At 53.0% G+C, this 13,779-nt stretch overlaps 1 protein-coding gene across 1 annotated transcript in view; it reads right to left on the reverse strand.

Annotated features, from left to right (window-relative positions):
• DOCK1 (dedicator of cytokinesis 1) overlaps positions 1 to 13,779 on the reverse strand; it is a 491,536-nt gene that overhangs the window by 372,300 nt on the left and 105,457 nt on the right. The window contains exons 18-21 of the mRNA XM_062215058.1: positions 13,287 to 13,470; positions 8,088 to 8,185; positions 3,220 to 3,309; positions 2,816 to 2,916 (exon numbers count right to left, since the gene is read on the reverse strand). Coding sequence (XP_062071042.1) covers positions 2,816 to 2,916; positions 3,220 to 3,309; positions 8,088 to 8,185; positions 13,287 to 13,470 — 473 coding nt within the window. The remainder of the gene's footprint in view (positions 1 to 2,815; positions 2,917 to 3,219; positions 3,310 to 8,087; positions 8,186 to 13,286; positions 13,471 to 13,779) is intronic.

Raw genomic sequence — 13,779 nt, forward strand, 5'->3', positions numbered from 1 at the left:
ACTGAAGGCATCTGGAGGATGAACCAATGGATGGAAAACTGACATATTTGGTATTTACAAAATCAAATAGACTCAAATTACCGAGAAGGTACCTGAGGTGGTTAGGGTATCAAATCAGAGTTTCAGAATGCTAATTTTTTTAAAACAAAAACCTCCTTTTCATTAGATTTCAGAGCCTAAGTGGAAGATGCTAATTCTTATCTTGGTCCCATCAAAGCTTAAAGATAAAATGGTACTTTTTGTTTCTCCTACGGTGTAATTTTAAAAACTCCCCATTGGGCAGCGCTGTGGCACAGCGGGTTAATGCCCTGGCTCAGAGCACCGGCATCCCATATGGGCACCGGTTCGAGACCCAGCTGCTCCTCTTGTGATCCAGCTCTCTGCTGCGGCCAGGGAAAGCAGTGGAGGATGGCCCAAGTCCTTGGGCCCCTGCACCCACGTGGGAGATCTGGAAGAGGCTGTTGGCTCCTGGCTTCAGATCGGCACAGCACCAGCTGTTGCAGCCAAATGGGGAGTGAACCAGTGGATGGAAGACCTCTCTCTCTCTCTCTCTCTCTTGCCTTTCCTCTCTCTGTGTAACTCTGACTTTCAAATAAATAAATAAATCTTTAAAAAATAATAAATAGAAACTCCCCATTTTTCTTTCTCCAACCAGTAGAGCAAGTGCATTCACCCCCCCCCCCCCGACAGCGTGGCACAGGCTGACACCGCCAAGGCCGTGGAATGCAGCGCGCTAAGCTTGGTCACTGTTATTCTCTAAACTGGAGTGTGAGGACCAATCTGAGAAGTGCTGTTTGGCCACATTTCAATTGAGAAGCAGAATTTTGCAAGTGGATGCATGCAAAGATCCGGGCACATCCGTGGCAGTCGCAGGCCCCTCGCATGTACCTGTGTAGCCAGGTTCTGGTTGCCGGAGCGCAGAGCAAGGAGGTGCCGCCTGATCTGCCTTCCCAGGGCTGATAAGGAGCTGCACCTCCTAACGAACTGCGCATCGCTCTGGTGAACCGCACGTTTTATTTAATTTTTTTTGACAGGCAGAGTTAGAGAGAGTGTGAGAGAAAGGTCTTCCTTTGCCTTTGGTTCATCTCCCAAAATGGCCGCTGCAGCCGGTGCTGCGCTGATCCGAAGCCAGGAGCCAGGTGCTTCCTCCTGGTCTCCCATGCAGGTGCAGGGCCCAAGCACTTGGGCCATCCTCCACTGCACTCCTTGGCCACAGCAGAGAGCTGGACTGGAAGAGGAGCAAATGGGACAGAATCTGGCGCCCCAACCGGGACTAGAACCCGGGGTGCCAGCACCACAGGAGGAGGATTAGCCTAGTGAGTTGCAGCGCCGTTTTAAACCAACATTTATCCCCAAGCAAGCAAGGGGACTTGGCAGACTCTGTGCACTGGAGGACATCAGCACTCTCCGCCCAGCCAGGAGCTCCCCCCCCCACCCCGAACAAACACACGGCACAGAGAACACATGCACAGGACTGGCTACCCCAGACGGGGCTCCAGCAGCCACAATCCCCTGCCCTGACTTCACAGCTGCACACAGGCAGAGAGCTCGGGTTTTCCCTGAAGTTCAGGACACAGATGGGAGCCCGGACTCAATTTACAGACACTAAAGAGAATCGCTTCTAATGATCTAAGTGTGATGTTCTCAAATTATGCGAATCTATTTCTTTCTTTTTTATTGCAACTAGCACAATAAGAAGTTTGAGTAAATGCCAATAAATCCTATCAGGAGAGAACAAGTAACTCATAACAATACATCTAATAAGAATAAAACCTAACAGTTAGTGCTTCCCAAGTGCCCATGAGGGTTCCCAGCACGCTACCCATAATGCACTTAGCACAGCCCTCGCCCCCACCTGCAACCACAGCTCTCACAGATGGGAGGCAACTCACCCACCTGACAGGGCTTGTGAGGAGCACGGGTACCTGGCTCCAGGACCATGCACCTAAACACATGGCGAGCTCCTGTGTGGGCCAGGCAGCCCACAATCCCATCCAAGGTTGCATCAGATCCGTGGGGTGCATAGGAGAGGGGCTGGCTGGGCAGAGAGAACCCCAGTTGGCCACAGCTCTCCTTAAAGAGCAAGGAGAAACGCTGCAAAGTACAAATCTGGATTCTATTCACGGGACACAAGCAGCATCCTTAGAACGGGAGCTCATCCACTCATTCATTCATCAAACGCTTGCTGGGACGCTGTGGCATGGTGGGCACTCACTCCCATACATCGGCTTCATTGAACATAAAGTGAAATTTCCCCAGATAAATGGAAGGTGTGGGGGAGAACAAGAATTTATTCTACAATGTCATGATAATTTATCACACATCTCTTCTAGTGAGATCTCTAGGTCTGTTAAGAGGGTAACAATGATAAAAATTGTCCAAGGAAATTCAGGGTTTTAAGGGGGCAGCAGGATTGGTTTGAAAACAACACAGGGTCGGCACTGCAGCTCACTAGGCTAATCCTCCGCCTTGCGGTGCCGGCACACCGGGTTCTAGTCCCGGTTGGGGCGCCGGATTCTGTCCCCGTTGCCCCTCTTCCAGGCCAGCTCTCTGCTGTGGCCAGGGAGTGCTGTGGAGGATGGCCCAAATGCTTGGGCCCTGCACCCCATGGGAGACCAGGAGAAGCACCTGGCTCCTGCTTTCGGATCAGCGCGGTGCACCAGCCGTAGCGCACCAGCCGCGGCGGCCATTGGAGGGTGAACCAATGGCAAAGGAAGACCTTTCTCTCTGTATCTCTCTCTCACTGTCCACTCTGCCTGTCAAAAAAAAAAAAAAAGAAAGAAAGAAAAAAGAAAGAAAACAACACAGAACTTACGTGTAGGCTAATGTGGCACTAAAATGCTTCTTGATGTAGGTTTCCAAAACCGGATTAAAATGCTGAAATTTTCTATCAGCAATGAGTCCAATGATGAAGACCTGTCAAAGTAATCAATAACGTTTCCATTAGCAGCACAGAAACCTATGAGCGGACTACAAGGAACTGGAGTATTTTCAGATGGAGGCTGGCCCCTGGATCTTCTCACTCCAGAAATGACATTTGCCTTACCACAGTTTTACATGGAAAAGAAACTTTCTCTCTCTCCAACTCATCTCCTAGGATCCCATTTACAACTGAAAAGGCTTTCAAGGTCATTGTGCTGAATCCCCTCCCAGGCTTCAAAGGCTGCAGCATGAAAGAGCAGCTCCTATCAGAGCAGATGAAAGGGACAGGGCTCTCACCAGAGCATCAAACACGAGCGTATCAAAAGTCTCACTCTCCGAGTTCTCCATCATGATGTTGAACAGGGCATCCAGGGTGTCCTGCAGAAACTGAGCACACACAGGTCAGTCAGCAGAGCCCACGCGCTGCCTCCCCCAGATCGCAGTAAGGGTCCTCGCTGGCAATGCCCCAGGTGCCCACGGCCCCCACGGCTGCCTATAGAGACCTGAAGTTCTGGGGTGCTCTCCCGGCATCAGACACAGGACACAAACGCTGGATGACTGCATTCCCAACAAAGAGAGGCCAGCCTGAGTGCAGCACACCCTCTGCCCCAGCAGAGAGAACCCCCCCCCCCCCCCCGGAGGTCCTTCCCATTCCGCGTCCTGCTCTTCAGAGCACGGGGACAGAGAGCAGGGGGCCCCTTGGAAGACCAGAGTGGCCTCATTCTGTTTTCCCCAGGTGCGGGGCTGCAGCCAGGGAGCAGGCAGAAGGCACCCATGGGGAAGCGTCCAGCTGAGTCCAACAAGGGGCCTCCTACCGACCACCCAGGGATGGAAGAGGAGTGCAACCCTGAAATGGGGTGCATGGCAGGGTGCCACCAAGAGCTGACTTTACTGACAAACTGCTTGTATCCTCTGCTAGAACCACAAAGACTGACAGAGCATCGTGGATTTAATTAAAAAAGCAGCAGGTGACTTCAAAGTCATGTCACTCCAGACTTCGGCATCAAGTATGGCCATCCTCTTCTGAAATGAGCCTGAGATGAACGGAAAAGACTGCACTGGAAGAACCGAGATCCCTGGTAGCTGCAGAGTTCAAGAACAGGCGCAGTGCACGAAAAGAAGCAGGAAGGGACATCCAGAGCCGCGGGGATACAATGGACCCACAGGGAGTTACACTCTCCACTCACTGCAGTGGTCATGATGGAAAGGACAATAGCAAGTGCAGGCGAGGACGGGCAGCAGCGGCTGCTGGTACACTCGCTGCTGGGAGACACGCACGGCTCCGTGGCCCTGTGCTGCTGGGACAGACACGCACGGCTCCATGGCCCTGGAAAGCAGTCGGAGGGCTCCTCAGAAAGGTAAACACAGACTCACCGTACGACTCAACACACTCATTCCTGGACACAGATTCAAAAGAAGGAACAACTTATGTCCACACAAAAACATGGACACAATGTTAACAGCCGCCATCATGCATAACTATTACCCAAAACATGGCAAAAAAAAAAACCCACATCCAATGAGTGGATAAAAATACTGTGGTCTGTGAAGATAATTCTAGAAGTCCACTGGGGCAAAAAAAACTGAAATACACGCATATAAAGCATCATCAAAAGACGTATTAAAAGTGCTTCATGGGGCTGGTGTTGGGGTACAGCAGGTTAAGTCACTGCCTGTGATGCCAGCATCCTACACAGGCACTGAATCAAGTCCCAGCTGCTCTGCTTCTGATCCAGCTCCCTGCTGATACACCTGGGAAGGCAGTGGACGACGGCCCATGTGCTTGGGCCCCTGCACCTGCATGGGAGACCTGGATGAAGCTCCTGGCTCCTGGCTTCAGCCTGGCCCAGCCCTGGCCATTGCAGCCATTTGGGGAGTGAACCAGCAGATGGAAGATGATATCTCTTTCTCTCTCTTCCCTTCCTCTCTTTCTCTGTCACTCTGCCATTCAAATAAACAAAATAAATCTTTAAAAAGAAGTGTTTTATGACAAATCCACTCATACATTTCAAAACTTTTGGCACCAAAATAAACTTATCATTTCATGCCACAAACTTCCTAAATGCCCTTCATCTACAGCCTGGAGTACGATCCAGGTGCACAAAGCAGTGAAGAGCTGATACAAGCTGCAGCATGGATGCTAACAGCAGGCTACGTGACGGGAGGCAGACAGCGAAGACCACGCATGGACGACCGCCCTGCATCCAATATCCTCGGCAGGTAAACTGCAGAGACAGCACGTAGACGAGAGGCCGCAGAACAGTGCAACTGACCACTGTCGGCCTGGGCTTTCTTTGGGGATGACGAGAAGTCTGAAATCACGGTGGCTGAGCCACCTGTGAGTGTGGTAAAATCTCCCGACCTGCACCGAGTAAAGGGTACACTGCACGGTGCCCGTCCAGGCCCCTCATCCGAAACACGTGGGACCAGCGTGATTTTCACTTTCACTGGTCTCTGGTTTTGCAGTGTGCGTGTGCATCGTGAGACACCTCGGGGAGGGGACCCAGGTCCCCGTGCGAAATCCGTTTACATCTCAGGGACACCTTGCCTGGACATGACGTCACACGACACTCTCAGGTCCACCGTACCCATCTCGTAGGCACTCGAGAGGTCTCCCGTTTGGTGGCATTTCCTATTTTTGCAAGAGGGATGCTCAATCAGTATGTGAATTGCAATCCAGCGAGGAGAGGGTGATGTGGCCACACAGCAAGGATGGCAGAGGCCTGGCTGAGGCTGTCAACGGTGCCCCCGTCCCCAGAGACCTCACACCACCATCGCAGCCCCGCAGTTGGGAACCTGCTCACAAAGCCCTGTGGCTCCCTCCGCTCCGGCTTTGCCATGGAACTGGCACCAGCCACGAATGCCTTTCAGATCTCCCATGTGTCAAAACCCTCCCTGGGTTCCAGTGTGCTACAGCCAAAAATGTCACAGACAGGCAGAGGGTCAGGTGACGTGACCGAGGGCTTCATCCACTCCATCATTATCCAGATCTGCACCACCTCCTGGATTTGGCCACGTCCACCACTTCCAGGTTGGAAACCTGATGCCATCTGCTAACAGCCAGATCTTCCTGACAACTGCCTCTGTGGAGCTAAGCCCTGGACTGTCATGGTCATGGCTCACACATAGGCCCTGCAGTAGGCCCAACGGCCCCACCCAGAGGGAGCTGCAGATAGCCAGAGCCTCCTCCACCGGGCTATCGAATGGCAGGTGCAGGGCTGAGCACCTGGACAGAGATCCCTCCCACAGAGCCAGGAGGGGGCTTCTTCCATACTCCGCACTCTCATCCAGTGCAGGAGGGAACCACTTCACTTCACATCTCCATCTCAAGCCCCACCTTGAACTAATTATGCAAATACTTTTCCCAGTCTATCAAGCAATGCCTTCACTCATTACCAGCTAGAACTGTGCAGAAAGAAGGTTCTGGATAAATGTCCTTAAATATTGTTCTTAAATACTCAGAGAACAAAGGGGCTCCGTACAGGCTAGGGATCGCCCAAGTCCTGGCTCACCAGGACCAGCTGAGCAGCCTTAGCCACGTCAGTGCACTCCCTAGGCACACAGAGCAGGCAGGAGGTACTGGCAAAGGTAAGAAGACAGGGAGGCACCCTAGGAACAGGGCACCCAGGTCACCCAGGCCCCAGGCGGCGGCAGTGGACACAGAAAGGACGGACAGATGTGAAAACCATTTCCAGGGATGAAAAAGAGGATGTGGTAAGATGTTAGATTCGAGGAGTAGGGGACACGGTGATTCCAGAGTTCTCTGGGTAAGTGTGACAGCGGGTTAACAGGAACACACGCCTCCCCAAAGTGATCCAGCGACTTCAGAATGAGAGAGGACAAGACTGTATTCACTGGGTGTCTTCCAAAGTGCGTTCACCTGCTCACTCAGTCGCCAACTGAATGGGGGAATTTACAGAAGTTTAAAAGGCAATTAACATTGTCCAAGCCACCGGGAGAATAGCAGGACAGAAAAGATGATTACAGCCTTGAGACTGGTCTCAATGGCGAGGCCAGCGATCTAGGAAGGCAACACAGGCAAATTAATTGACACTGAAGTCAAGCACACGTCTGGGTTGCGAGGGCCATTCTGAGTAATTAATTTTGCAGAGATGAGGGAGCCCCTTCTGCGGCATCTCTCAGAGGGTGAGGACACATGCACCCCTGGCTGGCCCAGGGGAACACACCAACAACAGTAATTCTTCGTGCACCAGTACGTCAGGCAGGCTGCACGGGGCCCACGGGAGGGCAGAAGGTTCAAGCCCTAGGGAGAAGCTCAAGGGACAGAAGAAGGAAGTGCACACTCTGACGGCTCGAAGCCGTCTCAGCTGAGCCAGTCTCACTGCCCCGGCCCACAGATGAAGACATGGAGGTCGAGGGACCTTGAATGGATGATAGAACAGACATTTCTTCAGAGCCAGCCATGGGCGAGACCAAGAGTGAGTCATGGAGAGAGAATGGCCAAGCCAAGACTCCCTGTGCTGTGACCTAGCACAGCCCAGATTTGTAGAGGCTTTGGGTGGAGCGAGAGCTAATGACAATGACAGCCAGACGGTCATGTCAAAGCCACGGAACTCACTGGATACTTCCCATGTACTATATCCCACACCCCTCCCAGGCACTGCTGTCTTCTACCTACGGCACAGGTTTAAAGATGTTGCTTATCCAGAGTCACCTGCAGCCAGGAACCATCAGAAGAGGAGCCGGGGGCTGGTAGTGTGGCACAGAGGCTAAGTCGCAACCTGCAATCAGCAGAGCCAGTTCTGTGCCTAGGGAGGCAGTGCCTGGGCCCCTGCCATCCACGTGGAAGATCCGGATAGAGTTCTGGGACCCTGGATTCAGCCTGGCCCAGCCCCAGCCCCAGCCATTGTGGCCATTTGGGGAATGAAACAGTTGATGAAGACCTCTCTCTCTGTGTCATGCTGCCTTTCAAATAAATTAATTATTGAAAAAAAAAAAAAAGAGAGAGAGAGAGACCAGAACCCAAAGTCATCCCCACAGCCAGAACCCAAGGAATGCCCTGTCCATGCAGAGGGGTGGGTTTAAGGATGTTTAAGGATGATAGCCAGGGTCCTAACGACCTCTGAGTTTTGGAGCCTGCACCTGTTAATATATGCAAAGAAAGTAAAATTCAAGGCGCAACGTCCCTCTGGGCCCCGGGCTACCTTGACCACTTCACCACCGTCGACCTTCATCAGCTGCCTCAGGTTCTGCTGCAGCAGGCTGGTGTTCGAACGCCACTTCAGGAGCCCCAGGAGGTCCACTGGAAGCAGAGAACAGAAGTCAGTGCCGGCTGCCAGGTCTCGGGCTCCTCTGCTCCGGCATCGGCATCACATGAGGTTCTCGCTAAAAGCTCTTGACCAGAAAAATCAACCTTATCTTGAAAGCTTCACCTGGGAAACACTTCATTACTTTGTAGCAACGGAATTAGCACGTGGTGCAGCTGAATTCATCCATTTCAACTGCTTTACCATGAAACAGTTTCCAGGGGGAGGCTTCAAGAAGGATTCGGGAACCCCCAAGAAAGGACCGGAGTTCAGCTTCACGAAGGCAGGTGCAGAGCATGGCCAGGCCCAGAGCCGAGCTCACCCACACAGGCATGCTCTCCCCTTTTCTACCCCGGGCGGTTCTTCCAGCTCAGGAGCAACACTTCATTTTTTGCGTAAAATATTACAAAATAACTAACATAAACTGACCCTTCAGGAAGTCAGTCCTGCAGGGAACACTCCTCCCAGGGGACACGTCTGCAGCCACAGGCAGCCTGGACAGCTGAGCCCACCCCTGCCCGGGCTTTCTCCTGCCCACGTCTGGGCTCCCGTGGCTCACTGTTGTTCTTGCCGTACCTTCATCTGCTGCTTTTTCCAACAGGAAAATTAAGGACCAAACGCAGTCAGTTTAAAGGCTGTTTGCGGAAGGCAGTGTCCACAAATCTTTTGGTTTAGGGCACTGGGATGTTCTTTAGGGCAGGAGACAAAGCCAAGACCTCTCCAGGAAAGGACAAGTACCTACACATTGTCCCATGAAGTTACATGACTATCCCAGTCCTCGAAAAATATGGAAGTGGCAGCACATGGGACTTACTGGCTATGCGCATCTGGAGCAGCTACGCAAATTGCAACCCTAAAAAAGGGAGGGGAGTGCTGACTGGCCTGGTGGTTAAGATGCTCACATCCCGTATCGGAGTGCCTGGCTGCGACTCCTGGCTCCGCTCCTGATTTCACCTTCCTGCTAATGCAGATCCTGGGAGGTAAGAGATGACGGCTTGGGGCCGGTGCTGTGGTGTAGCAGGTAAAGCCTCTGCTTGCGGTGCCGGCATCCCCTATGGGCACCTGTTCAAGTCCCGGCTACTTCACTTTCCATCCAGCTCTCTGCTATGGCCTGGGAAATCAGTAGAAGATGGCCCAAGTCCTTGGGCCCCTGCACCCGTGTGGGAAACCTGGAAGAAGCTCCAGCTCCTGGTTTGAGATCAGCACAGCTCCAGCCATCACGGCCTATTGGGGAGTGAACCAGCAGATGGAAGACCTCTCTCTCTACCTCTCCTTCTCTCTCTGTGTAACTCTTTCATAAATAAATAAATCTTGAAAAAAAAAAAAAAAAAAACAGAGTGAGATGATGACTCACGGAATTGGGTTCCTGCCACCCACATGAAAACCCTGGCCCGAGTCCCAGCTCTCAGGTTCGTCCTGGCCCAGGCCCAGCCTCTGCTGGCCTGTCTCAGAAGACCCAGTGCCTCAGTCCTGGAGCCGTGGTAATAATCGATGCTACCAGGTCAAAACTGGCAGCCCCCTGGATGTGGCGCAGTGCAAATGGCAGCATTCGCATTCTCCTTCTCTCTCTCTCTCCCTTCATATATGTGGAGAGAGAGATAAAACCCTAGCTAACACTGAAAAGAAAAATATGACTTTGCTACAGGAAGCAGCTTGGTGCACACCTATGACATTTGAAGATCAAACACACGAGGACACGAGGCATACATGTAATGAACAACAAAGCATGCGTTTCCATTTATTCGACCTCACCCCCCAGTATCGCTAGCAAAAGGAGTGTAAACCAAAGGGAACAGCGCACCAGAAGTGTGGAATGTTAAGAGTGAGCAAAGCTTCCACGCCAGCCGGCTCACTCCCGACTTCGCACGAGTGGCTTCACTCAGTATTCTTCTCTGAACAGTGGGTACAGTGCTGCCCACAGCACAGGGCTGCTACAAGGACTAAACGATGTGACAGACGGGAGTGCTCAGCGCGACGGCCAGCACAAAGCACTAAGAGGAGCAGACTCTGGCAGAGACGACCTGGGAATGGGGTTCTCCCCAGTCCTCGTGGAGGCCCAGATGTCTTCCTTCTAAATGAAAGCAAAGCGATGGCGAAGGCTCCGCTCTTGGTCCCAAGGCTGGGGAGATGCCTGTCTCAGAAGAACCAGTGCCTCGCTAATAATCGATGCCACCAGGTCAAAACTGGCAGCCCCCTGGATGTGACGCGGGGGTTTACCTCTGTAACTGTCACCCTGAGAGAGGTATGCCTGGGCACATCAGGATAGGGCCACCCAGGAGGAGGGGCAGCACACAGCCGGCCCAGTCTCGAGGCTCCCCCAGACAGAAGCTGTCCTGCCTCCCCTGCCCTTACCCCCAGGGAAGCACCACCACTGGCCCATTGCTTAACCATCTTTCGCTTGGTGCCTCCTTTCCCTCTGATCGCACAGTAAGTCCCCTGAGAAGAGGACGCTGGCTTGGACCTCTCTCCACATCCCCCATAGCATCCAGCAGAAAGCTGATGACACACAAGTGTAATGCAAACCTCGATGAATAATTCAGCCACTGCTTTTGCCTAAGTAAGGGGACCTCAGGGCAACAAATGATGGCTTCCCTCTGATGAGAGTCTGAGACGCAACATTTGGGGGCAGCTGGGCGTCTCCATCGGTAGCCACCTGACAGGACGCCAGCCCGCAGAGAGGCCTCAGTGCTGCTGAGAAAGCCAAAGACCCACCCCCTCCTCGCTTGCAGCATCACAGCGGCTGTGCCCGTTGCCCAGCAACAGCGCGGCTCAGTCCCAGGGAGGGGATTACCCGGCTGCCTGTGAGACTCCAAGCGCTGCAAAGTGAAGAGAGGGTTTGACTTCAACCCCCGAGTCCTCTTCTCCAGGGATAGGTGGGTTAAGTAGGATTCTGTGGCTGCGTTCAACACCCTAGTGCCATTCCAAACACTGGAGGGGAAAATCTGTCCAAGTTCCAGAGAACAATTCCCACACACGCTTTCAGAACACACCCCGTGCACCAGACGGTGGGCTTCCTACAGAGTGAAACTGACAGCAGGCAGCAGATCTTGTGCACCCAGCACCCAGTGCCCAGAGCTGGGAAGATGACCACCGGACAGGTTACCTCGCCCTGGGTTAACATGACCCTGATGCAGTGCACTGCTGAGTGACTGGAACTCCTGGGGCCACATGCAGAGGGTGACTTCTGCCATGTGGGGCGTCCTTTCCAGAAATCGGTCCCAAATTGGAGCCCACTGTGCTGGCCCTACGTTCCCTGAGCACTAACCTCACAAACTCCCAGAGCACCCGCTACTCTCCGTCCCCACACAGCCACAGATGCAATCCCCTGGTAAGGTTTGCTTTTGCTCATGGAGACAGAGACACACCCACCAGCCAGCACCCCTCATGAATGCTCCAGGCAACACAGAATCATAAGGCAACAGCAGGGAAAGAGTCTGAGTGGCCTTTAGCATCTGGACCCAGGTGGCCTTAAGGCTTTTGTAACCACGTGTGGCCAGGCAGCCTTAAAGCGTCTGTACCCAGATGGATGTCACAGCAGTAAAGGTCTGCGTGACTGACAACCACCCAGTAAGCAGCGTCCTCACTCGAGCAGGAAAGCCTGCCTCGTACGATGTGGAACAGAGGGAAACGTTTCAGGACTGCCCAGCCCAGGGCACCCACACACCCCACCATGAATGATGGATTTCCTCCTGCCCTGTATTCAACCTGTTAAAGCCAAACCAATGATTGTCCCTCGGGCAAATCCAACACTGCTGCCATGATTTCTGGACGACCTCCAGACACATAATTCTTGATGGCAACACACACTGATAATCAAAATTCATACCGGGCAGTGAGGAAGACAAAAGCTGGGTGTTGAAGCTCAATTTAAAAACAGCGCAACGTTGCTCTGCGCAGCTATGATCCAGTGGTGTTTGGGAGATGCAAGTGTTAAATATAGGACTGTGTACAGGCGCCTCCACCACCTCCAGACAAAGCTCGGGAAGAAAGTCTCCTGGCCGGACTGCGCCGTCGCCGGGAGGCAGCAGGTGGGGGTGGAGGGCAGGCGGGCCAGTGGCAGCCTGGGGCGCTAGGCGGCAGCTGCAGACGGCTCTGCTGTGTTAAGTCCTGGCCATGATGTGAAGAAATCTGCAAGGGGTGCTTATCTCACACCACGAGGGAGGCTAGAAAAATATTATTCAACCAACTTTCCAAAGGGAAGATAACTGGAAATTATCTCAACCAGCAGCTGAGAAAGGGAGGACATCAAGAGGCGGGTCCCTGGCACCCTGCCGTCCCCAAAGCCCTCACAAAACCCAGGGAGGCAGACGTCGGGCCCCTGTCTACAGTCAAGGAAAACAAGGCTCAGAAATGAACACGGTCAAGGTCATTCCCAGGGTTATCACAGGGCTAGGGTTCAAGCCCAGGTCTCTGGTCTGACTCCAAAACTCAAGCGCTGTAGCATAGTGGGTAAAGCTGCTAGCTGCAGTGCCAGCATCCCACATGGGTGCCGGTTCAGGTCCCGTCTGCTCCACTTCTGATCCAGCTCTCTGCTATGTCCTGGGAAAGCAGTAGAAGATGGCCCAAGTCCTTGGGCCCCTGCAACCGCATGGGTAACCCGCAAGAAGCTCCTGGCTCCTGACTTCGATCAGTGGAGCTCGGGCCTTGCGGCCAATTCGGGGGTGAACCAGCAGACAGAAGACCAATCTCTCTCTCTCTCTGCCTCTCTCTGCCTCTCCTCTCTCTGTATAACTCTGACTTTCAAGTAAAAAAAGAAATCTAAAAAAAAAAAAAAAAACTCATGCATTTTCCCTTCAGCCACACTACCCTCCTTTGGCCAAAAAGCATTTTAAGGAGTAACCCCATGGCCTTATTCCCCTGTAAGGTTAGACCTTAGGCCAAACCACAGGTGGGAAGCTCAGTTTATGATGGGAGCCACCCTTCTCACTAGTCCACCGACGGACATCCCCACAGGTTATTCCAGAGAGACGCCACAAATGAGGAACGGGTGTCATTCAGGCACCTGCAGCAGGTGCCTCAACCTGCCCCAGAGCACAGACAGGACAAGGCTGATGGACAGGAACGCTGGGGTGAGTGTGCTCTGACTCCCAGACTCACCGTTCTGCGTCAGCTTGGTGGAGCACACCAGGGTGGAGATCTGGAAGGAGTCCTTGCTGATGGTGCAGCTGCCGAGGCTCTGCAGGCTCTTGCCCGTGACCGCGTGGCCCTTCTCTTCCAACTCTGCTTTCGTGGAGGGCAGACTCAAGTAGGTTGCAGCATCTTCCAGTTTCTTGGCCTCGGCCTGTGGGTTTAGACCGGTGATGTGTCAGACCCTGGCACAAATATACGATTCCACATGCTTCATCATTTTAACCACCATTATATTTATTGATTGATTTATTGACTTATTTAAAAAGCAGAGTAACAGAGGCATGGCGAGACAGACAGAGAGAAGGATCTTCCATCCACTGGTTTACTCCTCAAATGGCTGCAACAGCCAGGGTTGGGTCAGGTCAAAGTCAGGAACCTGAACTCCATCTGGGTGTCCTACTTAAACGGCAGAGGCCCAAATACTTGGGCTATCATCTGCTCCCTCCCAGACGCATTAGCA

The sequence above is a fragment of the Lepus europaeus genome, chromosome 17 (genome assembly GCF_033115175.1).
Source record: "Lepus europaeus isolate LE1 chromosome 17, mLepTim1.pri, whole genome shotgun sequence".
NCBI classification, from domain to species: Eukaryota; Metazoa; Chordata; class Mammalia; order Lagomorpha; family Leporidae; genus Lepus; species Lepus europaeus.